Source organism: Microcaecilia unicolor, chromosome 4 (genome assembly GCF_901765095.1).
Source record: "Microcaecilia unicolor chromosome 4, aMicUni1.1, whole genome shotgun sequence".
Taxonomy (NCBI): Eukaryota; Metazoa; Chordata; class Amphibia; order Gymnophiona; family Siphonopidae; genus Microcaecilia; species Microcaecilia unicolor.
The window spans coordinates 40658221-40685479 of NC_044034.1; the positions used below are offsets into that span (position 1 = coordinate 40658221).

General features: G+C 43.1%; 1 protein-coding gene across 1 annotated transcript in view; it reads right to left on the minus strand.

Annotated features, from left to right (window-relative positions):
- The window catches only part of CHORDC1 (cysteine and histidine rich domain containing 1), a 75247-nt gene extending 48851 nt beyond the window's left edge, over positions 1-26396 (minus strand). Inside the window, exons 1-3 of the mRNA XM_030200167.1 lie at positions 26072-26396; positions 20471-20520; positions 13538-13594 (exon numbers count right to left, since the gene is read on the minus strand). Of these exons, the coding sequence (XP_030056027.1) occupies positions 13538-13594; positions 20471-20520; positions 26072-26135 (171 nt within the window). The 5' untranslated portion in view covers positions 26136-26396. The remainder of the gene's footprint in view (positions 1-13537; positions 13595-20470; positions 20521-26071) is intronic.
- Positions 26397-27259: the final 863 nt, after the last annotated feature.

Below are 27259 nucleotides of genomic sequence, written 5' to 3' on the forward strand. Positions count from 1 at the left end.
GTTTTTTGGAACGAAGTAGGGGATCAAAGCTCTGGTATAGTGTGTTTAATTTCCTATCCTGGCTGGTCTTTCGAATCAGGGATCAGCAAAGGGAAGGGGGGTAGGGAGGGTGGATCGGGGGAGGGGAGGATTAACAGTGGGGACGTGGAACATAAATGGTCTCAACCATCAAGGGAAGAGATGTCGGGTATTTAAAGAGCTGAACAGGCTAAAATGGGATGTGATTCTATTACAAGAGACGCATCTCAGACCGAGAGATGTGCACTTGTTGAGGCATAGATCCTACAGGATCACTTTGACACACCAGGGACGGGAACCTAGAAAGGCTGGAGGGGTAGCTATTTTGGTGAGGCACACCTGTGGGTTGCGCATACAGGAGGAGTTTAGAGACTCAGGTGGCCGTTGTGTGGGCTTTCGGGGGCTGCTACAGGATAAAGAAATTACAGTTGTCAATATTTATGCCCCAAACGATGGTCAGAAGCAATTCTTTGAAAAGCTGAAGGAAGAGCTACATGGGTTTCTTAAAGGTCAAGTAATAATAGGCGGGGACTTTAATATAGCCCCAGATGTGGAATTGGATCACTCCAAGGGGAGGGGTGGGGCAGAAAGATCGGGGCGTAAAGCACTACTATCTTTCTTGAAGGGGTGTGAGGTGGTAGACGGATGGAGGTTGCTGCATGGAACTCAAAGAAACTATACGCATTATTCACATGCTGCTCAATCATACGCTCGCTTAGATAGTATTTGGGTACACCGCAATAACTGGCACCTGTTGGAGGAGGCAGAGATAGAGCCATGTCAGATCTCCGACCATGCGGCGGTTTGGATAAGGCTGAAGGGGTTGGAGGGTAGAAGAAGGGGAGGACATTGGAGATTAAATGAAACACTATTGGGTGATGACACAGTGAGAGAAGAGGTACGGGGAGCTATAAAGGAATTTTATCAGCTTAATGATAATGGGGAGGTAACGGATGGGTGTCTATGGGATGCTATGAAAGCGGTAGTTAGAGGAGTCTTTATAAAATGGGGAGCTCGGAAAAAAAGGGAGAGGGGACGGAAAACATTGGAATTACTTACACGTCTTGGGCAATTGGAGAAGCAACATAAACGACGGCCTAACAATAAGTTAGGCGTGGAGATCAAAAAGGTGCGGGGGGAGCTAACACAACTGCAAATGATAGATATGGAGTACATGCAAACTAAGTTAAAACAGAGAACATTTGAGTTTGCGAATAAACCGAGTGGATTACTGGCGCGTAGGCTGCAAGCAAGGAGAATGAAAGCTCTTATCCAAAAATTGAAGGATGGTAAAGGTGGGTGGTATTATAATGATAAAGATATAGCAGAAAGCTTCAGATTATTTTATGAACGATTGTATACAGCGGAGAGGGAAATAGATAAGGGAGGAGTGGGAGCATTTTTGGATCGGATTCAGTTGGGACATATCGATACGGCGACACAAGCACGATTGGAGGAGCCGATCCGATGGGGGGAGGTGAAGGGGGTAATTAGGAATCTTCCTAATGGTAAGGCTCCTGGGCTAGATGGCTTCCCGGCGCGGTTTTTTAAATGTTATGTAGAAGAACTAGGTCCTCAGTTGGTCCGACTAGGGAACGGGGTAATGGAGGGAGGAGAGTTGCCGACTTCAATGATGGCGGCAGGGATCTCTCTGATATTGAAACCAGGTAAAGATCCCGCTGACTGCGGGTCGTATCGTCCCATCTCTCTGCTAAACGTGGACGTTAAGATAGTAGCCAAGGTGCTGGCAAACAGACTGGGACGGGTCTTGCCGGGGCTTATAGGGGAGGATCAGTCGGGGTTTATACCAGGCCGACAAGTGGGGGACAATGTGCGACGTACCTTGCATTTGCAGTGGGAGGCACAACAGCGGCACCCGGGAGCCCTGATGTTGGCGATAGACGCCGAGAAAGCGTTTGACAGGGTTGAGTGGGAATTTTTGAGGGAAGTAATGCGGCGCATGGGCATTGGTGAAAATTTTGGTAGGTGGATAGCAGCCCTTTATAGAGCGCCAGTGGCCTGTGTGCAGGTAAATGGCCAGCATACAGCATTTTTTAAGATAGAAAGGGGAACTAGGCAGGGTTGCCCCCTGTCGCCACTACTGTTTGCCATTTATGTAGAACCTCTGGCCGAGATGATACGCACCCATCCGGAGTTTAGGGGCATTAGAGTGGGAAAAAAGGAGCATTGTGTGGCTTTATATGCCGACGATTTGCTTCTCTATGTGACGCACCCAGAAAGGACACTAGAGGTGGTGGAGGAGACGTTGAGAGAGTTTGGCAGATATGCTGGTTTGCGGGTTAACAAAGACAAATGTGAAGTTTTGGGGATCTCGGTGTCACAGCAAGAGGAAAATAGATTGTTAAGTAGGTTTGCTTTTAAATGGTCAAGAAATTACATTAGATATCTGGGGGTGCTTATTCCTAAAGATCTAAACCAACTCTTTGCTCTTAATTACGGGAAGCTATTTGGCCGCATTCAAATGGAATTATCTCAATGGAAGGGTATTTGGTTGTCCTGGTGGGGGCGTATGGCGGTCATTAAAATGAATACCTTGCCAAAGCTATTGTTTTTGTTCCAATGCCTACCGATGATGGTGCCCAAGAGAACGCTGAGACGACTACAACGTCAAATTCTACAGTTCGTCTGGGAGGGGAAACCCCCCCGGTTAGCAGGGAAAGTGTTGTGGGGGGAAGTAGATAAAGGGGGAAGAGCAGTACCAAAGCTAGAATGGTATTATCAGGCTGCACAGGTTAAAATGATATTGGAATGGGAGCGGAATCAATTAAAACCAGTGGCCCAGGTGGAGCAGGAGTATTCTCCAGGGCGGCGGTTAAACTCACTACTGTGGACCTCAGAAGGATTGGGAGATAGGTTGAAGGGGGTAGATAACCCATTCTTTAAACATCTATTGCAGATTTGGGAAGAGTTTAGGCGACAATGGGGACAAGGAGAGGGGGTATCTACTAGAGCGAGTATTTGTTGGGAGCCGAGATTTGGAGCAGGGAGGGATAATAGGGTCTTTCGGAGGTGGAGCCAACTGGGCCTCTTGAGTTTCCGGGACCTGATGAAGGGAGGTAAAATTAGAAGCTTTGTGGACTTGCAACAACAATATGGGCTTCCAGAGGGCGATATTTTTGCCTATATACAAGTTAAGTTATTCATGGGCGCCATGGGATGGAGAGGGACTGATACACAGGAAAAGGAGAGTTTGGAGAACCTATGGGGAATGCTACAGAGGGTACCCAGAGCTATATCGGTACTTTATAAATTTATCAGAGGGAGTGATCCAACACCATTTCGCTTTCAGGGGGCGTGGGAAACAGATCTAAATTGTAAATTTAATGATCAGGAGTGGGAAAAGATATGCAGAGAGGTGCAGCAGGCCTCAACATGTGCATTGGTGCAAGAAAATGCGTATAAGGTACTCTCACGGTGGTATTACACCCCGGAGAGGATTAAGAAAATGTATCCTGCTGCTTCTGACCGATGCTGGAGGTGCGGACGAGATAGGGGTACCTTTCTGCATATTTGGTGGTCCTGTGAGAGACTGCTGCCTTTTTGGGTGGCGGTGATTACTGCAATGGTAAAAATGACCGGAGACTCCATGGTGTGTAGCCCACGGGTGTGCTTACTTGGATTACATAATGACAGAAAATCTTGGGAACGGAGTAAATTAGTTCGTTGGGGTCTGGCGGCAGCTAAGTGCCTGGTCGCAAGGAAGTGGAGAGACATTAACCCCCCTTCCATGGGCGAGTGGAGGGGGAAGCTGGAACAACTCATAATGATGGAGAGACTCACAGCATATCGTAGGGATGGGGAGCTGAGGCGTAGGAGGGGATGGGCTCAGCTTAAAAAGTGGGTAGAGACAATTCAATCATAAAGGGAGGAGGGGGGGGGTAGAGGGGAGGGAGGGGGTAAAAGGAGTTGCAAAAAGTCTGGATAAAAGCATTATATGTAAAGGGAAGGGAGGGGGGGAGGATTGCCCTTTCTAGTTGATAGCGGATATGAAGATTGGAGTTTGCATGTTTGGACAGTTATTGGGTTATAGTTGCTAAAATTGTGGGGAAAAGATGGGATGACTTTGTGTTAAATCCTGAACAGTTGTAGTGGTTTATAAGTATTAAGATGTGTATGCTTTACCAGCCTGCTAAATAAAAACATTTAAAGTGAAAAAAAAAAAAATGTGTCTGAAGTGTATGTCTCCTGTTTGGCCACCAGATGGTGCATGTTTATGCTTAAAGAGGTTACAGAGGACTGACTTCTCTTTCTTTGATTTGGCACACAGAAATAGGAAGCGCCTGTAGTGATATAACCAGTTTTTATTGGAAACTTGACTGTTCTGGGCTTTGATTGGCTTGGAATTTAAAAAAAATTACCCAGCAGTGGCTGGCTGTTGCTTCAGTCTTAGCCTGAAAGAAGAGGGCAACAGATCTCTTTGCTAAGGCTCTGTGAGCAATTATATGTCCTGATCTTCACAGGTACTGTTTAGACAGTATATAGATGTTTAGTTAGAGATCCATTTTTCAATTACTTGTTACTGTTTGCTATTTGCACATTTTTGTTCCACTGTTCAATATTCTTTTATGAGAACAAACACTATTGTTTGTTCGTTCTGCCTGTCTGGACTGATGAAGAATCCTGGTGGTTTGTGTATTGGGTCTGTGAGTGCTTTCTAGGAACTGAGGGACCACTAGGAGTGTGGCCTCCGTAACCTAGAAATCACTGGGGATAATTTGAGAGCAGGAGACTTGCCCAGAGGCAGTTGTGACCCAGTCGGTGGGAGGAGGGTGCTAGTGTAGAGCACAAGCAGCAAGTGCAGGCAGACCTGAGCTGTGCTGGGGATAGACCCTCTTGAGTGGCCGTGGGGTAACCCCAAGTGGGTGGCTAGGCGTTTCATCACAAACAGAAAAAGACATTTTAGGTTGAAGTAATTCAAGAAACAAATGACATTGGGTGCTATATTCATTGTTCCTCGTTCCCTAACACACGTTTTTTGAATAGATAAATCTTCAACTGTTTGCACCCCTGGCAAATAGGTAGCATGAAAGTAGCCATTTACAGAGAGAGAGATGCCATATTTTCTAAGTCTCCCCAATTATATAAAAATATTGTTACCCGGTTGTTTGTCCTGATGAGAAACTTTGATCTCTGAGGTGATTCTTGAATGTTTGTTTTACGTGCCACAATGACTTCTTGTGGACAAAGCCCCTGGGTTCAAACATGTTGCACATGTCCTCCCTACCTCATGCTGGAAGCATCTGTGGTTATGGCTAGTATGGAGGAACTGGAAGATAAACACTTAATACAAATTGGAGGAGCTTTAACACCATTGCACACCAAGACTGAGTTGTTGATCTACCTTGAATCTTGTGGAGATCGATGGAACAAGAGTCGTTAACCAAAATCTTAAGGGTCCATTGAAAAGAACACATACACAAGCTTGCCAATGGGAGAACATGAACTGTTACAGCTATGCGACTTAACAGTCCGAGTATGTTCCTAAGAGACACGACAGACAGATAATCAGAGAGAAAGTGGAAAGAATGCCTTACCTTTTACTGTATCTGTTCAAGCCCCAATGAATTGCTGGGTTTGTGTTGGATTATAGTAACATAGTTTACGTTGGTTACATGAATGAGGTCCTAAAAAAGCTTCAGACGATTCAAATCTTGCAGTTAGAGTTATTTTTTCTCTGAGTAGGGAACAGCATATCTCTCCTTACCTTGCTAAATTTTATTGGTTACCAGTAGCCACTAGGTCTCATTTTAAATTATACACTATAGTTTTTAGGGCATTGTATGGGGATCTTCCATTATATTTGGCTGAGTTTATCTCTTTGGTGAACAATTAGATAGGGTCCAGATAGTTTTGAGATTTCTTTCTATGGCTATGATTAAACTTAGGAAACAGCTGGCTTCATACTTATCGTATAAGGCTGCTTCAGTTTGGAAGTCGCTTCCTACAATAATCAGATCATCTAAGGACTATTTAGCTTTTAGAAAACAATTGAAAACATTTCTCTTTAAGAAATATGCTGGTTGAATTTTTTTTTAACTTACTATACTCAAACTGTAAACGCCCAAAGTGTCTTGGTCTTTAGTCTTGTGATCCGCAGTGAACTGTGAAGGCTTTTGAGAAATACAAGACTAATGTGTAATATAATGTAATGGCTGTAACTTCTGCTGGTTGAATAACAGGCTCATTTTCGAAAGAGAAGGACGTCCATCTTCCGACCCAAATCGGGAGATGGCCGCCCTTCTCTCGCGGGCGCCCAAATCGGTATAATCGAAAGCCGATTTTGGGCGCCCCCAACTGCAGTCCGTCGCGGGGATGAACAAAGTTCCCGGGGGCGTGTCGGAAGGGTAGCGAAGGCGGGACAGGGGTGTGCTTAAGAGACGGGCGCCCTCGGCCGATAATGGAAAAAAGAAGGGCGGCCCTAGCAAGAATTTGATCCTTTTTTTTGGACCCTTTTTTTTTTAGGTCCAAGTCCCACAAAAGTGCCCAGATGACCCCCCCCCCCCCAAAAAAAACGAACTTTAAAAACATTTTTTTGCCAGTCTCTATGCCAGCCTGAAATGTCATACTCAGCTCCATGACAGCAGTATCCAGGTCCCTGGAGCAGTTTTAGTGGATGCAGTGCGCTTCAGGTACGTGGACCAAGGCCCCCCCCCCCCCCCCCGTACCTGTTCCACTTGTTCTGGTAAATGGGAGCCTCCAAAACCCCCCCCAAACCCACTGCACCCACATCTAGGTGCCCCACTTCACCCATAAGTGCTAATGGTGTACAGTTGTGGGGGGTGAGTTTTGGGGGCTCAGCACCCAAGGTAAGGGAGCTATGCACCTGGGAGGTATTTTAATGTTTTTTTTTTTTATTTTTAAAAGTGCCTCCTAGGGTGCCCGGCTGGTGTGCTGGCATGTAAGGGGGACCAGTGCACTATGAATCCTGGCCCCTCCCACGACCAAAGGGCTTGGATTTGGTCGTTTTTGAGATGGCCAGCTTCGGTTTCCATTAATCGCTGAAAACCGATGCCGACCATCTCAAATCCACCCAAATCCTAGGCATTTGGCCGGCACCAACCGTATTATCGAAAGAAAAGATGGCCGCCCACACCTTTTTCGATAATACAGTCTGTCCCGCCCCTTCACACCCCCGTCCTCAGAGATGGGTGTCCCCGTTCGATTATCCCCCTCTAAGAACCCTAGAGACTATAAAGTCTCCACAGAGGTATAAATTGCAGTTTCTACTATTTTTAATTGATCTGGGCCTAGTTGGTTGAGGTATGGCATACAAATGCTAGGCATTTGGTAAAGACCTTGGGAACTGACGAGAGACCGAAACACTGCCTGAGATGTTGATCTTGAAAACAATGTAGTTAGTTTGGGTGAACGGAAATGAAGCATAAGCCTGAAGCCTAGAGAGAATGGGAAAGGAAGTGATGTCACCCACCATGATAGATGTCTGAGCTGCAAGCTCCTTCCACCTTAGATCCCTTATTTGTATAATCTGCTCCCATCAAGCAGTCATCCTTAGTGACTTGCGGTAGTGGCTTTTTATCAGTGCATCGATTGGCGATGGCAACTAGGAGAAAAATGGCTGGGAATATATAATTATTTCAGAAACTCAGGTACCAAAAATATCTTTTGAGTATGCAGTGTCAAATTCAAAGCACGAGAGGATCATGGCACTATGGTGGCTAAGTCAAATCTCAGAAAGATTCTGCTGATCGGATAGAGGCAATCTCAGAGTCAGCATCCCAAGATATAAAAGTCTCTGTTAACAACATCCCGTGAAGAACTCAAGAGATGGTTTAATGATTTAAAAATTAGTCATTGCAGGAGTTAAAGGGGAGATTACTGAACTAGTTGATGAGTTGCATGCCGACATACAAGAACTGAGCGTAAGAGTAGAAGCTGACATGTGCACGGAGGAAACTGTGGAAGTGGTTTTGGATTATGGCCGGCAACTGAAGGATATGAAGCAGCTCCAGGATGCCACAGAATGTGGCAAAATAATCTATGGATTAGAGGCGAACCTGAAAGTCCAAGTTCGAGGATTGTACTAAGTCACTATCGATTATAAGACTTTACTTGGCAAAGGTGACACAGATATGGAAAACCTTACTATTAAAGTAGACCATGACCACCAACTCCTCAAAAAAAAAAAAAAAAAACCAATTGGCTGAAGGACATTGTAATTGTTTGTCTAATTACACTATCAAGGAGAAAGTGGAAGTGCAAATGGGAGCATCAAAGGCTTTTGTGTAGAAAGGTAACAGCCTTTGTGGATTTGGCTCCGGTCACGCTACAGAGACAGTGGGCATTCAAAGAAGTCACAGCTATAGCAGCAGGCTATTTGGTTTAAGTGGCTCTACCCATTCAGATTGACAGTGTCTTCCAAGGTGAACTCTCGGTTGGTAACGTAATTATAGGAAAAGGCCAAAGAGCTACAAGTTTGGGAAAACTTACTATTCCAATGGAACCTATGTAGAAGAAACGGGTTGCCGCAAAAAAAAAAAAAAGGCTTGGCAAAGGGTTTCCCAGAAGCATAAGCAGCACTGGAGTAGTTCTCGTATATCAGATCTCACTAGCTACTGCTTGGGTTTTAAGGGTCACAATTGTATATATTAAAACTGACAAAATGGAGTCACAAATATAAAATGGACTCCAGAAGTGCAGCTGGAATAGCTGACACTGAAAATCTGACATTATAATAACCTTTATAAAGAATGTGCTGAGAGTCCTGAGAAAGAAGGGAGTAGAGTAACAGGATGTCTACAGCATGACCATGAGATGAAAGTAAGAACAGAGGTTGGCAAGACATGTGAAACAGGTGTCTGATAGTACTGCAGAAGGGAAAAAAAGGGGAGAGAAAGTTAGACGCCAGAAGGTTTGAGATAAACTAGTAACGAGCTAAATAAAATGCAAGGAATGTGTGATGATGCCAGAATTATGTGCATATAAGAAAGGAGACAATTGTATTAGCAAGCAACTTCTTAACAGGCAACTTCATCTCTGTATTTGATGAGATTGTTCCTATACTTGCTTCCTATGTAATATTCTTGCATAGCTCTGTCATCCAAATGGCAGTTGAATAAAAAGAAAAAATTCTATAATTTTTGTTTCTCTAATTTTTGTTTCTCTGTATATACATTTATTGGGACATGTAAATTTTATTGGGATTTGTTGAAAGAATTTCAACACAATATATCTGTATTTTTGGATACCTGTAGCATTCAAACTCTTTCATAGATATTCATACAATCTTAAAAACCCAACAGGCTAGGTGTGTCACAAGAAAAGGGTTAAGCAGCACTGCTCTAATATAAGCAAACACAACCTACTGCCACAGACGTTTATACTACTGAAGAAGTTTTGTTCCCTTCAACAGACAACCATACAGCAAGCCCAGATGTGATCCTTTGCTAAGCCTCAACAGGAGAGAGAACCACCAAAGCAGATTGCAACTGCAGAACCAAACCAAATTCCTTTTGGATTCTTCTCTCCAATCACTGGGTTTCTTTACAGAATATACATCTTGCCTTACCCTATACATCTTTTTCTTCAAGGGAAAAAGAAAAAAAAAAATAACACGCAACCAGTTCATGGGTGTCAGAATCAGTGCTCAGGAAATTCAATCAAAGAAATACCACGATCTCCATAAACTCCGACTTCACAGGAATTCACACCTCCTTGGTAAAACTAACCAAATTATAATACAGGCCAGTACGTGGGAAAAAAATTCAGTTAGTTATTTATTTATTGCACTTGTATACCACATTGTCCCACCTATTTGCAGGCTCAATGTGGCTTACAAAGACCTGTTATGGCATCACCATGTCAGGGTACAAAAGATATAATTGGTGTTACAAAGATATCAAGGCTAACAAGTCGATCTAATCAAGCAATTATGGAGATAAGACAATCAGAATAAGAGAGGATGTGGTGGTGTGTTGTGGATTAGTTATTGATTCTCGTGGTAGGCTTTGTTGAAGAGGTAGGTTTTCAACGATTTGCGAAAGTTAGTTATTACGTTAATCGTTTTCAAGTGAGTTGGTAGTGCATTCCACAACTGCGTGCTCATGTAGGAGAAGCTGGACACATGTGTTAGTCTGTATTTTAGTCCTTTGCAACTAGGGAAATGTAGATTAAGAAAAGTGCGGGAAGATCTTTTAGCATTTCTGGGTGGGAGGTCCACAAGGTCAAGCATATATGATGGAGCGTCTCCGTAAATAATTTTATGAACAATCGTGCATATCTTGAACGCGATACGTTCTTTAAGTGGGAGCCAGTGTAATTTCTCTCTTAGGGGCTTTGCACTTTCGTATTTTGATTTTCCAAATATAAGTCTGGCTGCAGAATTCTGGGCAGTTTGAAGTTTCTTGATCTGTTCTTTACAGCCAACGTAAAGTGCATTGCAGTAGTCCAGGTGGCTCAGTACATTGACTGTACCAAATTTTGAAAAATAGCCCTTGGGAAGAAAGATTTTACTCTTGAGTTTCCACATGGAGTGGAACATTTTCTTAGTTGTATTCTTCACATGGTTTTCAAGTGTGAGATTACGATCAATGGTAACTCCAAGAATTTTCAGAGTGTTTGAGACGGGAAGGGAAAAGTTTGGGGTGGTTATTGTGGAGAATTTACTTGTGTTATGTTGTGAGGTGAGTATAAGACATTGTGTTTTTTCTGCATTGAGTTTTAACTGAAATGCGTCCGCCCAGGAGTGCAAGATTTGGAAGCTTAGGTTAATCTCGTTGGTGATTTCCTTTAGATCGCGTTTGAACGGGATGTAGATCGTGACATCATCTGCATATATGTATGGATTGAGGTTTTGATTGTCTAGAACCTAGAGAGGGACAAAGAGAAGGACACAAACACACCTTCAGAAACACATCCCCATACCCCCCCCCCCCCCTTAGTCACTGAAAGATACACACACTGAATCAGAGAGACGGACAGACCATGAGACACAAGAAGTGCTGTAAGCCTATTTCTAGATAAAATAACTTTTGACAAGACACTTGTGTGTTGTATTATTGTGCTACAAACCCACTGCCCCTAAGTGGACTCGGGATCAGAAAAAGGAACCCAGAGAACCAGACCAAAGCCAAAGCTGACGTCTGACCTCTGGGGCCATAATGGACAACGGGTTCTCAGCATGGTCAAAAAATAGGCCCTCTCACTGTGCCTCTCACCAGAAAGGCCCATATCCTGGTCTTGACTACTTCATACTCCAAAGAAATGCCATAGGGGAGTGGTTTCCAATTATGTCCTGGACAGCCCTCATCTCGAGTTTCAGCATATCCATGAGAGATAGCTGCAAAAGGTTCAGTAAAATCCAGTATTTTTTTTTTGTTACATTTGTACCCCGCGCTTTCCCACTCATGGCAGGCTCAATGTGGCTTACATGGGGCAATGGAGGGTTAAGTGACTTGCCCAGAGTCACAAGGAGCTGCCTGTGCCTGAAGTGGGAATCAAACTCAGTTCCTCAGTTCCCCAGGACCAAAGTCCACCACCCTAACCACTAGGTCACTCCTCCACTGTTGCTACTATCTGAGATTCTACATGGAATGTTGCTAGTGGAATAGCAACATTCCATGTAGAAGTCGGCCCTTGCAGATAACCAATGTGGCCGCGCAGGCTTCTGCTTCTGTGAGTCTGACGTCCTGCACGTACGTGCAGGACGTCAGACTCGCAGAAACAGAAGCCTGCGCAGCCTTCTACATGGAATGTTGCTAGTGGACTAGCAACATTCCATGTAGAATCTCCAATAGTATCTATTTTATTTTTGTTACATTTGTACCCTGCGCTTTCCCACTCATGGCAGGCTCACTGTGGCTTACATGGGGCAATGGAGGGTTAAGTGACTTGCCCAGAGTCACAAGGAGCTGCCTGTGCCTGAAGTGGGAATCAAACTCAGTTCCTCAGGACCAGTCTACCACCCTAACCACTAGGCCACTCCTCCACTCATTTGAAATTAGAGTACAGAAAGCAAAGAGCCTTCGAGCATTTCTCATTTCGTGATCTTCTAACATAAAAGCATTAAACTGTACAATGAAAAAAAAAAAAAAACTTTCTGTATCTGCAGAGTTAAGAGACAGCATTTATGCAACTGAAGTCTATTTTGGTGATATTTGGAATTCCATCCCAGTACTGTTGGAACTGCTTTTTAGGGGGTGGGGGGGTGGGGGGCTCATGTTAGTATCTAAATAAGAAAAAGTATAACCCAAATTTGAAAGGAACAGTAACAAAACTGTGGTTCCCAAACTTTTTTGGTTCACGGCACCCTTAGTTTCTGAGCAATTTTTCATGGCACCCCCTCCCTCCCCAGCCACACAGGTCTCCGCACCCCCACCCCTCCCCAGCATCTATGTATTATCAGACTTAGAACAGCATTTCTCTAAAGGTTACGTCTTCCAAATGGTGCAATGTGCCCAGACTCCACCCTCTACCTCAGAGGTTGTCAGCCTCTAAGAACCGAACAATAAATGCCTTCCCACCCCACCCCCTTCCTCACCAACCCTCCCGCTGTCCTCTCCTCACACTGCTCAGCGAGAATGTCATGTTTCAAAATGTGCACTTTCCTTTCTACCTCTCCTCTCGTATCCCAAAATCCAAAATGAGTGGATCCCCATTAAGCAGAACCAATCTTATGCCATAGTTCAACATATACCTCACCCATCACCACTCTCAATCTCACCAATCACACTTCAAATTTAATTTTCAGCTCATGGTAATTGTTTCCTCATAGTACCTATCCGTCTATCAACATCCACACAAAACAGCTGCACTACTGACAAATCCCACTCACACAGACATTGTAACTGGAGAAAACGAAGCTTTCAGGGAGCTCCTGTACTCACTGTCAGTGTAGTCCATTAAATCAAACACAACAGTCAAGCCTTCAAATCTAAAACACAAGAACCAGCAGTGTCCCTCCAGCCAAGGTTGAATGTGAAAAATGCACACCTCCTCATGAATCACTCTAAAAGCTAAGCGCTGACTTCAGCCTGCCCCAGAAGCCATCTCCTCTTTCCACGTAGGTGGAATGCTGTACAAAGAGGGCTTCGGGGGCAGGACAAAGGCAGTGCTTACATCGCTGCCAGCAGCATGCTGTGAGCGAGCGGGTGGGCAGGCAGGGGTGGAGAAAGGAAGATGAATAATACCTCACCAATTGTTCCAGCGCTCGGCGTAACTCTCATCTGCCCCGCGGCAGGCACCCCTATGAGTTTGCCACGGCGCACAATTTGGGAAATACTGGTATAAAAGACAAACATCCTAGCAGTTGGCAGACAGCAAAACTTAACGTTTACAATAAGATGAGAGCACACTGAGAACCCTATGAAGCCAATGAAAGGAGATGGCAGCTGCAAGGGGGTCTTATCTCTTAACCCCCACAGCAAAATTAAACAACAAATAAACTGCTCAGTTAATCACTCCTGTCCACAAAAAAAGGAACCAAGGTAGAATATTTTTTACACATATATAGCAATCCAATCTGTGAAATATATATACTTACCACAATACTTAAGAAATCAGAAAAATCTGTTGTTCTTCTCTTACAACATGACCAGCCCTACAAATTAAAAATAAAAAATGTGAATGGTATGTCAGATAACCTGTTATCTTCCTCTGTTCAAATATATGGAAACAAGAAATCAGAAATACATAAACCAGAGACAAACTTTCAGTTTCGGCTAAAACTGAAACTGTCCGAAAGCTTTTGACTGAAAAACCACCACCTGGTTTCAGCTGAAAACGAAAACTGGTTGTGTGAATGTGAACCAGCGAATGGTGCAGGGGACTGTCAGAGCCTGCAGTCTGCATCCCTCTACTAATCCCAGTGTCCAAACCAGAATACATTTAAAATAAGGAAAGACCACATTTTACCTCCACACACATGGACCGCAGCTGTGGAAAAACTAAAAGCTACAGTGTTTTCACAGTGGTTGACTTTACGCCACACTCTGAGTAACAGCTGATGTCATAATTCCACAGAGGCTAAATTTCTAAGGCGCTTATTCCAAATTCACAGACTTAACTTCTCGCTAAAATTTTGTACCAAAAGCATTTATTTGGAGCATTCTACTTAGCATATAATATTGTGCAAAATCATAAGTGCATTAACTTGCAATCAGAGTAGCGCCCCCCCCCCCCCCCCCGTCCCAATTAAACACCTAGCCCACCAGGGTGACCTAGAGGTTGGGGGGGGGGGGGAGAGATTTACAGGACAAAGCACAAATTTTCAGCTGAAACCAAAAACATGGCCAAAAAATTAAAAATATCCTTTCAGCTGAAACCAAAACCAGGCAGAAAAAAAAAAAAAGGATTCTGGACTGGTTTTGGCGCCATAGCCAAACCCAAAAAGTCAGCTGTCCTCTTAATGTACACTAGAGATGGTGCTTCTTCACATAAAACAGTTTTGTTCAAAAACAGATCAAGAACCATTCCAGCTGGGGACTTTAAACAACTGAAATCATATGTGTTTCTTTTAAGGGGGTTGGGGGAGGACCCTTGAAGACTAGATTAAAAACTTACGTTACTTATTTGATTTTCATTCTGAAAACAGCAACTCAGTAAGAACACAAATTTGGTCCATGTAACTTGTGCACAGTCAGCATGTCTACAGCACTTTCCAGACACTGATGAGTCAGAGTACAAATGACTACACTTGATAAAAGGCCAATTACTACTTCTCATTAACCAAGAGAAAATGGCAAAGAACAACCCCCGAAAAGGGTAAACTCATGCTAGATTATGGAAGTAAAAAACAGAAGCAAGAAATTTTATTTTCTAAAAAAAAAAAAGCTACCAACCTTAAAAAGGACGATGCATATTCTCTGGTAAAGTACAAATACCAGTTCAAGATAGACAGACCAGCACAATGTTAACATGAATATTCCCCCTTACAAAACAGGAAGCCCAAATAATGCTCCCAAAGCTGTCTACCAATAACTTGTGTATCTACCGTTTGTAGGATACCTGCTGATATGATCACATAGACCCGACCTTGACAAAGTTTCTTAGAAAATAGCAACCAACTTCTATGTAAAATATAGAAGCTACATAAAAATGTGTGTGATAAGAGGGAAGGAAGGGGAAACGGGACTTGATATACCGCCTTTCTGAGGTTTTTGCAACTACATTCAAAGCGGTTTACATATATTCAGGTACTTATTTTGTACCAGGGGCAATGGAGGGTTAAGTGACTTGCCCAGAGTCACAAGGAGCTGCAGTGGGAATTGAACTCAGTTCCCCAGGAGCAAAGTCCACTGCACTAACCACTAGGCTACTCCTCCACTCCATTAAACCTTGGATTCTTCCTTCGAGATCTGATACAGTTTGTTTAGTAACTGATTTCATAAAGTTATCCCCCACCCCCTACAGCATATAAAGATGTACTTGAAGAAATTGCTTCTTTACCTACAACTTTCTGGTCTAGCTTTCTTCCCCAACCCCGTCTCATCCTCAGTCTTCCTCACGTAACTTGGTTGCCTGTCTGAATACAGAGCATCTTGAAGAAAATGGAAGAATACTTGGAAACGTAAAGTTATCTTGGTGAAAAAGCTCTTAGTTTTCACAGAAAAAGTCAGATTTCTGGAGGCTACACTGGCAGATCCATAAGAACTTAGGGAGACAGAGGGGTATAATAGAGAAACACCTTCCCACCCCTTTCCAAGAATTATGGTATAGTAGTCCCATGATCCCATCTCCACTCCGGCAGTTCCTGTGCCGTCCTGGAAGGGAAAAGACTGCCTGAAAAAAATCACCACCTTGGTGGAAGGTATTCTATAGCAAGTGATTCTGCAACTACAGCCTGGTCTCAAGGTGATGCACTAACCTCCCGCATCCAGAATGCGTCTCCAGGAACACACACACAGAAGGAAAGGATTTGGACTGCCACTGCAACTGGGAATTTGATCATTAGGAATATAGATAGCTGAACAGCTGATGGTGCAAGGAGGCAGACCTCATGCATAGGCAAGTTAAATACAAAGGATTGAAAAGCAAAAAATTTGAGAAGAATTTACAGGCTGGATAAACAAACCATGCAAGATCTCTAGTGGCAACAGTAAAAGCTGAAATCTTCCAAGAAGTACTGAATACGTCAAAAGCTGAGAACATAAGACAGGTCATTTATTTCAGCTAGAATAGTTCCTAGCTCAATCTACGCTTGTGAATATACACTGGACAAAGGAAGCTTCCACAATTTGAATGATGATATGCAGATTGCCAGAGGCGGCCCAAGGCAATATGCCGCAGGGATGAAATGATGCCGCCCCCACCAGTCTGGCATCTCTCCCCCCTTCCCTCTTCAACCCTCTTCCCTGTGTTTACCTTATTTTTTTTCTTTTCCCAAAGGCAACAGTGATTCCCCACAGGCTGCCCTGCCACGATGCCTCTAAGGAAACAGGAAGTTATGTCAAGAGGCGGGTGACTATAGGGAGAAGAGGTCGGTGCTGGCAGCAGGGCAACCTATGGGGATCGCCACTGCCGCCTTTTGGAAAAAGGAAAAAAAAAAAAAAGGTAAACGAGAGGACCACATGATCTACTTATAAAACTCCAGAAACTCTCTCAAATAAACAATGTTTCTTCCAATGAAGGAAGATAAATCTATTGTTACGAACATCTCCCAATCTCTTCTTGCAACAGAGATATTGTACAGTTCAGGATGTTCAAATCGATTAACCTCTAGTAGGACTCATCCAATTTCCATCCATTTCTAGTTCAGAACTGCTCAGATAAAGTCCTGACAGACAGCTGTGAAATGTGTGGCCTCCTTTTCCACTAAAACAGGTACCAAGTTAGATTAAACAGTTTCAATCTCTTATGGGATTTATTCAAAACTGCTTCTAAACAGAGAGTTGAGGTCATCCTTCCCTGCTTGCTCAAGTAACATGATCTTTCAAGTATTATGATTTTGTACTCCACTGAAATTTCAAAAGGAAAGGATGAAGGGTTATGAGTTATGGACTTGATATATCGCCTTTTCGGTGGTAAACCAAAGCAGTTTACATATTCTATGCAGGTATTTACTCTGTCCCTACTGGGCTCATAATCTGTTTTTGTACCTGGTCAATGGAGGGTTAAGTGACTTGACCAGGGTCACAAGGAGCTGCAGTGAGAATTAAGCCCAGTTACCCAGGTTCTTAGCCCACTGCACTAACCATCAAGGCTACTCCTCCACTCCCTGAAAATAACAGACCTTTAAACATTGAACTCTGTTCCAGATATTCTATATTACCAATATTACACCACATACACATACCACCAACCAAATATATATTTAACACATATACACATAAAACATCTTTTTTTAAAGAACTGTTAGGTGAATAAAATATCTACTTCAACTTTCTGAAACGAAGGCCAATCGAATTCGGTTTCAGTGCTGAAACTGGCCTGGTTTTGGTTTCAGCCAAAAGGCTACGGCCATGGTTTTGTTTCTGCTGAAAACTAACCATGTGTTTTCAGTGGAAGCCGAAAATTTGTGCTTTTGTCCTGTGTCTCCCTCCCTGCCCCCTCTGAACAGGAGTTGCCTCTCTCCCCCCCTTTCTCCCCCAGCCGCCTAACTATGGATATACCCCTGGGCCTATCTTACAATCCCTGGCAGTCTAGATGTGTAATTCAAAGTTATAGTTTCTACAAATATGCTTAGTGTTATCACGCTGGCTGAAAAGTGGAGGGCAAAAAAAAAAAAAAAAAGACCTCACTGAACATATCTTAGCTCCTCACAATTCTATAGAGCTAAAGGAAAACACCCATCATAGGTCAAGGAAAAAAACTCCTCTCAAAAACAAATAAAGCACAGTGAAAAACACCAGCAGTCCAACAGGAATCCAAGATATAAACGACACTTCTTCAAATTGTCCCTTCCAAAATGTCAAAGAATCACCAGTCTTCTACACTTGCATATAGCATAGCCAGTCGCATTACATCTCAACAGGGAAACCCTGTTTCACCTAGCTGCTTCAGGGGAAATCCAGTTGTAAGACCACAGCACTACTCCAGCATTTTCTCCATATATGTTTGGTACATTTCAGCCACAGTGATAACACTAAGAGGCATATTTTCAAAGCACTTTGGGAGGCTAAGTTCCATAGGTTTCTATGGAACTTTGGGAGGCTAAGTGCTTTGAAAATGAGCCTCTAAGCGTGTTTGTAGAAATCATAATTTACTGAATTTCTAATCACCGTTTCTCGCTCGTGGGTTCTATGGTCTAGGGGTGTAATAAGGGCTGGAGTAATCCCCAATCGCTCCTGACCATGTTGGCCCTGCACTCAAAATGATCACCAAGATCTCTAGTGGCAATCTCATAAGACTGCCGCAAGAGATCACAACAGCCACTTTGAGAGTACAGCTGACCATGTGCAAGAGCAACTGGGGTTCACTCCATCCCTGATTACACCACTAGACTACCAGGAATTGTAAGGTAGTCTGGGGGGAGGAAGGGGCTACTCTTTGCATTCCTTTTTGTATAATGCGATTGCAACTAATGCAGGTATGATCTTGCATTCTGATGTAAACAGTATGCACCAAATAAATGCTCTTGATACAAAGGTTTAGCAGGAATTTAAGACTGTAAATCTGGGATAAGCTCTTTAGGAATTAGCCTCTTTATATGGAGATATAAGATCAGCTGTCATTCCAAATGTGCCACAAAGTCAGCCATTGTAAAGGCACGGAGGCTTTTAGTTTCAGTTTTTATTAGCAGAGGTCCATGTTTGAAGTGTATGAAGGCTATTTTGCTTGGAGTTAAAATATATTTTATTAATTATTAGGATTTATTTACCACCTTTTTGAAGGAATTCAGTCAAGGTGCTGTATTGTAAGAATAAATTAAACATGAGCAATAAACAATTACAGCAGCAAAAATATTCAACAATACAAAATATGGCATCGTATACTACTTACAAAGTCAACAATACATAACAGAACATTTTAATTGGCAGTGTAGAGTATAAGCAAAGATGGAACATTCAGGGCCCTGTTTACTAAGCTGTGCTGTAGGCATGCTAACTTTTTAGCGCATGCTAACGATAGCGACACCCATTATATTCCTATGGGTGTCTCTAGCATCAGTGAGCGCTAATTTTTAGCATGTGCTAAAAAGTTTACACACCTACCGCGTGGCTTAGTAAACAGGGCTCATAGACAGGTAACAGTAAGAAGAGTTAGAAAGTAAGGCGACTAAAAAAAGTTGCACATCAGGTCACAGAGATGGTTAACATATAGATAGGTAAGAGTAAGAGGAGTTAGAAAATAAGGTAACTAATTTAAAGAGAACTGAACATGAGGTTATTTAAATTATTATATATATTCTGGTTTAGATACCATTTAGATGATTCTAAAGAATTTCCAGGCTCTGCTGGATATGAGGAAGATGTGGCATTTTAATCAAACTTGTGGTGTGCAGAAGCTAGATTCTTTGAGAAAGGAACCGTTCCTTTCTAACACAAGTACTGGTCAGCTTATAGTGTTAGTAGAGAATTGAAATTACAACGAAGAGAAGTTTATATATTTGAGAAATTATTTTTCAGAGCATATAGTCCTTCTATTCAGTAACATCAATGGGCTTTTTTTTTTTTTTTTAAGTTCTGGACCACGTATCAGGCTGGTATAACGGCTGCAGTGTAGTCCAGTGTCTGGACTCTTATCTTGTTTTAGTAAGAATCTACATCATGCTTATCCTTAATCAGTTTTGTAACTAAGTCAATGTTTTCTCTTGTGCAAAGTTTGGGTTAGCATAAAAAGCTGGTAATCATCTTTTAAGCACATGCTCACAAAGTTCCTGTCTCAGAAGATATTTAACTACATCTGATTGACTTGGGAAACTAAACATGCCAGACTTGTTGAGCAGTGGCGTAGGAAGGGGGAGGGGGCGGTCTGCCCCGGGTACACGCCGCTGGGGGGGGGGGGGTGTCGTCTCCGTTGGTTCCTTGCTCCCTCTGCCCCGGAACAGGTTACTTCCTGTTCCGGGGCAGAGAGAGCAAGGAACCAATGGAGCCGACGCAGCTCCCAGCGACGTGGACTCGGGGGCGGATCGGCCCTCCCGCCCGCCCCTCGCTTCTAAAGTAACAATGCGCTCTGGGGGGGGGGGGGAAGGGTGCTCGCCGGAGGGGGGGGTGCACCGTGCTGCACCCGGGGGGGGGGGGTGCGCAGCGGCGACCCACCCCGGGTGTCAGCCACCCTCACTACGGCACTGTTGTTGAGAAGTCCTTGTTAAAATGGATCTCCCAATTCTCAGCCTGTGCTCGCAGGGGACTGGAGGGTAATAGTCTCCTGTGGGGTTTGACAATCCTCAGTGAGCCTCACTGGTTCACATTCACACAACAAACCTTACATTTTCAGTTTTGGCAGAAACCAGGTGGTAAGTTTCCGTTTTGGTCAGCCTCTATAGAGAAGCTTTAAATCCAGTCGAAGACCTAAACAAGGCTCTCTCTATACACACCTTTAGTGCATCGTGAAAAACTGGAACACCTGGATGATAGGTGCAGGCATCTGGAAAAAGACAAAAAAACAGTTCTTCAGTTAATTTACTATGAAAAATTATACAGGAGAAACTAGCTGCAATTAAAAATAGACACGGTGTCCAGAAAAAAACGGGATCCCTTACATAGTTTCAAAATACTTTGTTTAAAAACATTTAGTATGACCTTTGAAAATACATTAGTATAGATTCATGATTTACGCTGAAAGTGTCATAATAACGTAAGTATTGCCACACTGGGATAGACCAAAGGTTCATTAAGCCCTGCATCCTGTTTCCAACAGTAGCCAACCCAGGTTACAATGACCTGGCAAGATCCCAAAACAGTACAATACATTTTATGTTGCTTATCCTAGGAATAAGCAGTGGATTTCCTCCCCAAGTCCATTTTAATAATGGCTTATGGACTTTTCTTTTAGGAAGCTATCCAAACCTTTTTAAAAACCCCACTAAGCTAAGTTCTTTTACTAAATTCTCTAGCAAAGAATTCCAGTGTTCAATTACACGTTGAGTGAAGAAATATTTTCTTCAATTCGTTTTAAATTTACTACTTTGTAGTCACATCAACCCGTTCCACTCATTATTTTACAGACCTCTATCATAGCTCTCTTTAGCTGTCTTCTCCAAGCTGAAGAGCCCTAGCCGCTTTAGCCTTTCCTCATAGGGAAGTTGTCCCATCCCCTTTATTATTTTCGTCACCCTTCTGTGTACCTTTTCTAATTCCACTATATCTTTTTTGAGATCCGGTGGACCAGAATTGCATACAATATTCGAGGTGCGGTTGCACCATGTAGCCATACAAAGGCATTATAGCATCCTCATTTTTGTTTTCCATTCCTTTCCTAATAAATATCTAACATTCTATTTGCTTTCTTAGCTGCTGTCGCACACTGAGCAGAGGGTTTCAATGTATCATCAACGATGACACCTAGATCCTTTTCCTGGTCAGTGACTCCTAATGTGGAATCTTGCATTACTTAGCTACAGTTCGGGTTCCTCTTTCCCACATGCATCACTTTGCACTTGCTCACATTGGGCATCCAAATGGCAGATGATATTTAGTCTCCCACTCTCATAAGGTTCTCTTGTAATTTTTCACTATCCTCTTGTGATTTAACAACACTTTGAACAACTTCTTGTCATCAGCAAATTTAATTACCTCACTAGCTACTCCCATCTCTAGATCATTTATAAATAGTTTAAAAAGCAGTAGTCCCAGCACTGACCACTGGGGAACCCCACTATTTACCCTTCTCCATTGAGAATACTGACCATTTAACCCTACTCTCTATCTTTTAACCAATTTTTAATCCACAATAGGACAATACCTCCTATCCCAAGACTCTCCAATTTTCTCTGGAGTCTTTCATGAGGTACTTTGTCAAATGCGTTCTGAAAATCCAGATACACAATATCAACCGGCTCACCTTTATCCACATGTTTGTTCACCCCTTCAAAGAAATGTAAGATTGGTGAGGCAAGATTTCCCTTCACTAAATCCATGTTGGCTTTGTCTCATTAATTCATGCTTTTGAATATGCTCTGTAATTTTGTTCTAATAGTCTCTACCATTTTGCCCGGCACCGACGTCAGACTCACCAGTCTATAATTTCCCAGATCTCCTCTGGAACCTTTAAAAAAAAAAAAAAAATCGGTATTACGCTGGCCACCCTCCAATCTTCCGTACCACGCTCAATTTTAAGGATAAATTACATATTATTAACAATAGTTTTTTCAGTTCTATCAGTACTCTGGGATGAATACCATCTTGTCCAGGTGACTTGCTACTCTTCAATTTGTCAAATTGCGCCATTACATCTTCTAGGTTTATAGAGATTTCAATCAGTTTCTCTGATTCGTCAGCTTTGAATACCATTTCTGGCACTGGTATCTCTCCCAAATCTTCCTCAGTGAACAGCGAAGCAAAGAATTCACTTAATCTCTCTGCTATGGCTTTATCTTCCCTGAGTGCCCCTTTTACCCCTTGGTCATCTAGCGGTCCAACTGATTCTTTTGCCGGCTTCTTGCTTTTAATATACCTAAAAAATGTTTTTACTATGTCCTCCTTCAGCCTTGACACACTGATGAAGTCTTTGACGCCACTGAGCTGTTGGTTCAATGAATTCTGTGGTTTTAAGAGACCACCTGTTTTACTAGCTCGATGCACTGGAGCTCCATCTCAAATGTCTCGAATTTTAGGCAGAAACTTCTGCTGCAATGGGATATTTTTGGGTTATTTGGAAAAATGTTGGGATCTTGTTTTTTTTTTCCAGACACCATGTGCGTGTATATATATATATATATATACGCACCATTTAGAGCAAGATAAACCAGTTACAAATTTCTGCACACAATCAAGAACACAAAGACAAGGCAAAGCACTTTGATTAAGATTATAGTACATAGCAGATGTGCTATCAATCTCAAAGATCACATTTTTGTGTTTTAATTACTAAGGTGCATTGCTCAAGTTAAACTTAGGAACTGACAAAATTCTTCATTCCCCTCAATTCCAAAGACCACCACACTTGGTTCTACATTTCCTGTAGCAACACAGACATAAATGCTGCAGCAAGGCTTAGACAATTCCACTACAGTTTTGAGTATTAACTTCAAGGAGTTTTAATTTTTGAGATACCAAAGTAGCTTATTGGTAACTAGTAAAAAAAAGCCCCGTTTCTGATGCAAATAAAACGGGGGCTTGCAAGGTTTTCTTCTGTGTGCATGTGGGAGTGTGTGTGTCCCTGCCCTCTGCCCTCTCTCCCTTCCCCTGTGCTGTCTTGTCCTCTCTGTCCCCTCCCCCCTCGGAGTCGAGTCCTTCAGTGTTAAGTTTCCTGCTGTGTTTGTGTTACAGATAGTGAGGGCTTCTGCCCTCTCTCCCCTCCCCCCTCTGAGTCCTTCACTGTTACAGAGAGAGCGATTTGATTTCGTGCTTTGCTGTGTTTTCCTTCACTGTTTGTGTTACACAGAGAGCGAGGGCGGGGCAGACACTCATGGGGAAACCGGATATCTCTCCCCCTTCACACTTCTGGCTGGAGGCTTCATTTAGAACGTTGGTGGTGCCTTTTATATATAGAGATATTACAATCAAATATTTTCAATTTAAAATCAAAATATTGCCAACAACTTTGTGCATTTGATTTTTCTTTTGTTCTTCATTTCACTTTTATATTTTAATTACCTTATTCCACTACTCTAGATGCTTTGCTTCTTTCAAATGAAGAGTATGTCTTTTGCTATCCTCTCACTTTATTACCCTCCTTATCTAGCCTTTGCCATTCTCTAGTCTTACTTCCCTTGCTTCCTATTATCAACTATTCTTTACTTGCTGCGTCATCTCCAACCCTCAGCGCAGAGGAAATATAAAGCCAAAGTGATGCACTCAATAATTGAGTTTTCCGATTATCAGAAGAGAGTTGGAGAGTCTGCCTTACACTTCTCAGGAAGTGCAAAATGGTACTTTGGATTTGCCGAAAAGGGTGGTACACAGGATGTCTGGACTGTTTTCCTGTCACTGCCATATTTGAATTGCACTGCAATTCCATATGCACAGAGTCCCAAGTTTGAAATGGTGGATGTCCCCATAATGGAGTAGAAAGGGAGGAAGCAGCAGAAACATAAAACAGATAGGGTAGAGGTGACAGCACAAGGCTGAGATAGCAATTGTTGAGGGAAAGTACTTGCCATCCTGTAGCTAAGCTACTTTTTGGGGATCCTGGGGCAATTTCAGCAGAGCACACAGCAACTGAAAAAAGTCATTCTACATAATAAAAGGCTCCACAAAACCCCCGTGTTGTCTAAAAATTCAACCTTGGCATCCAGGATTGTGCGCCCCTAATTTGACTACTTAAGTGATCTTTACATCTACATTCTCATTAACTTTAAGGTGCACAGGTCAGGAAATCCAGTGCTGGTCAGCATGAATTGAGATCAAAACAAGAACTCGAGTTCGTACCCAAGAGCTGTGCAGGCAAATGTATAACTTTAGGGATCCTTTTACTAAGCCACGTAAGAGTCTATGCGTGCCCAACGTGCGCCAAAATTGGGTTACCACCTGACCACCGCATGGCTCTTGCGGTAATTTCTTTTTTGGTGCACGTCCACTACACGCGTCTGAAAAATATACATAGTTTTGGTTTTTTTGGGATGCATGCCAAGTGGCATATGACACACGTAGGTCACCATCACCCAAATTCTTTACTACTAAGTCTATGGCTGGCAGCGAGGTCTCAGACCCAAAACGTGCGGCAATTTTGATTCTGCCGCACGTCCATTTTCGGCAGAAAAAAAAAGGCCTTTTTTACAGGTGTGCTGAAAAATGATTCTGTGTGCGCCCAAAACCTGAGCCTACACTACCGCAGGCCATTTTTCAGCACACCTTTTCAAAAGGACCCCTTAATTTCTTTGGTGCTAGCAACAGAAGAGTAGTATTAAGAAGGGTAGGCACATCAAGCTCACTGTCTAAAAGAAAGCAAGGTGGCCGGTTGGCTTATTACAGAGTAAGGAGTTCAAGACTGGGAGGTGGGAGACTGAACAAGAAAACGGTAAAGAACTGATCAGAACCTGGGCCACGGTGATATGTGGAACAAAAGTAATTGACTCAGGAACAGGTATCACCAGCATACGCTGCTGGCACTGTGCAGCACTGTTAAGGCCTTATTACCACAGACTGGCCAACAATCTGAATAAGACCCTAAAATAACTACAGGAAGGCGGCATACGACTGGTAGCACTATAGAAATGATTTGTAGTAGGAAGGGAAGTTTCAACAATGGGCTTGAAAGATATTAAGGCTGGATCCTAAATTCAAAAAACTGTCTCACGGTCCAATTTACTATAGTGTGTAAAAATAGTTCTTTGACATAACCTTGCAGTTCCCAACTTTTTTGGCAAACCACTACCTGGGGTGTAACTGATGCCCATCCAGTGGCCAGTCTAGATCACAAGTGCCTGGTGTTTCTTATAGCTCATTTCCAGGGATAGCCTTGCTTTCCCAAATCTAGTTGTGTACTACTCTAATGACTTCATGCCCAAACTTTTGCAACCCATGGTAATAGCCTCGATGAGGGCCACCAGCAACCCATTCCACAGCCTGACAGAGATCATCCTTTTCCCTCTAATCGATAGATTCACTGGTAAATACAATCATATTTACAGCACAGGATCGTTCATTACCATGTGTCTTTACTTCACGCCTCATCTTATGCAACGGGACCTAACGCACCTTTAACATTCTTTAGTAACCTGTGAGATGTAATAATAGGTCGAAGGATACATATATTTGCGTTGATCATATTTTGATCACAGCAACCCCCTCCCCCCCCCAGGATATTCATGAACAAATATAGAAATTCCTAATCCCAGTCACTCATACGGAACAAACAAAATGACAGTAGATAAGGAGGACAAGAGGCCCATCTATTCCGGCCACTCCTGCTGCCTTAAGGATTTGCCCATTTGATTTACCCTCACATCTCGGCGTCTACAGAGTCTTATAACTACACAACTGTTTCCTACGCCTGTAATGCCCGTTCTCTTCAGAGCTGTGCCCTAGATCCTCACCATCCGCATTTTTGTCCAGATCGAAGCGCTGCCCGCAGCCCTTGTTATAACACAGCAGGGACATAATGAAAGAAGCAACAGCAGCCCGGCAGAATCCGCGCCCGAGTGCGACGACGTCTACCCCAGATGCCTACGGAGCACCCAAGACTTCCAGCCTGGAAGGAACCGAAGCAATGCAGACAGAAGAAGAGTGAGCGGAGCGCCCCGTCCGAGCTTGCCCTGCCTCTTCCGGAAACCGCCGGCGGCTTTCGGGAAATTTCGCCAAGCATCAGATTCTTCTTCTACTTCTACTGAGCTGTCTACGTCATCGAACAGCGCGAGCTGAAATGGGATCGGCTGTCAAGTACCAAGTTTAAGGAGAGCTCGGGTTTTAATAGACTGGAGATGGTGACGTCAGAAGGCTGAAACTGCTGACCACTGATTAAGATTTATAACTACTACTACTATTTAGCATTTCTATAGCGCTACAAGGCATACGCAGCGCTGCACAAACATAGAAGAAAGACAGTCCCTGCTCAAAGAGCTTACAATCTAATAGACAAAAAATAAATAAAGTAAGCAAATCAAATCAATTAATGTGGACGGGAAGGAAGAGAGGAGGGTAGGTGGAGGCGAGTGGTTACGAGTCTAAAGCAATGTTAAAGAGGTGGGCTTTCAGTCTAGATTTAAAGGTGGCCAAGGATGGGGCAAGACGTAGGGGCTCAGGAAGTTTATTCCAGGCGTAGGGTGCAGCGAGACAGAAGGCGCGAAGTCTGGAGTTGGCAGTAGTGGAGAAGGGAACAGATAAGAAGGATTTATCCATGGAGCGGAGTGCACGGGAAGGGGTGTAGGCCTGGAACAGAACAAAAAAAAAGTGTCTAGGGGGCTGCAGTTGGATTCTAAACCCTGAACAGATTCTGCAGCACCGACTGCCCAAACTGACTGTCGCGCCGGGTGTCCTGCTCAAGGCAGTAGTGTGACGTGAATGTGTGGACTGAAGACCACATTGTTGCAGCCTTGCAAATCTCTTCTATAACAAATTACTACTGTACCTATGAAAAGTTATGCCGTTATTATACTTCCTCTGTGTACATCCGTGTGCTGCACAAGCTGGCATGTTTGAAAATATAAACGAGATTAACTAAAAATGCTACCAACAATAAAGAACGGCAAGTTGGATGCATCAGCTCATAGGTTTACTTGCTTTTT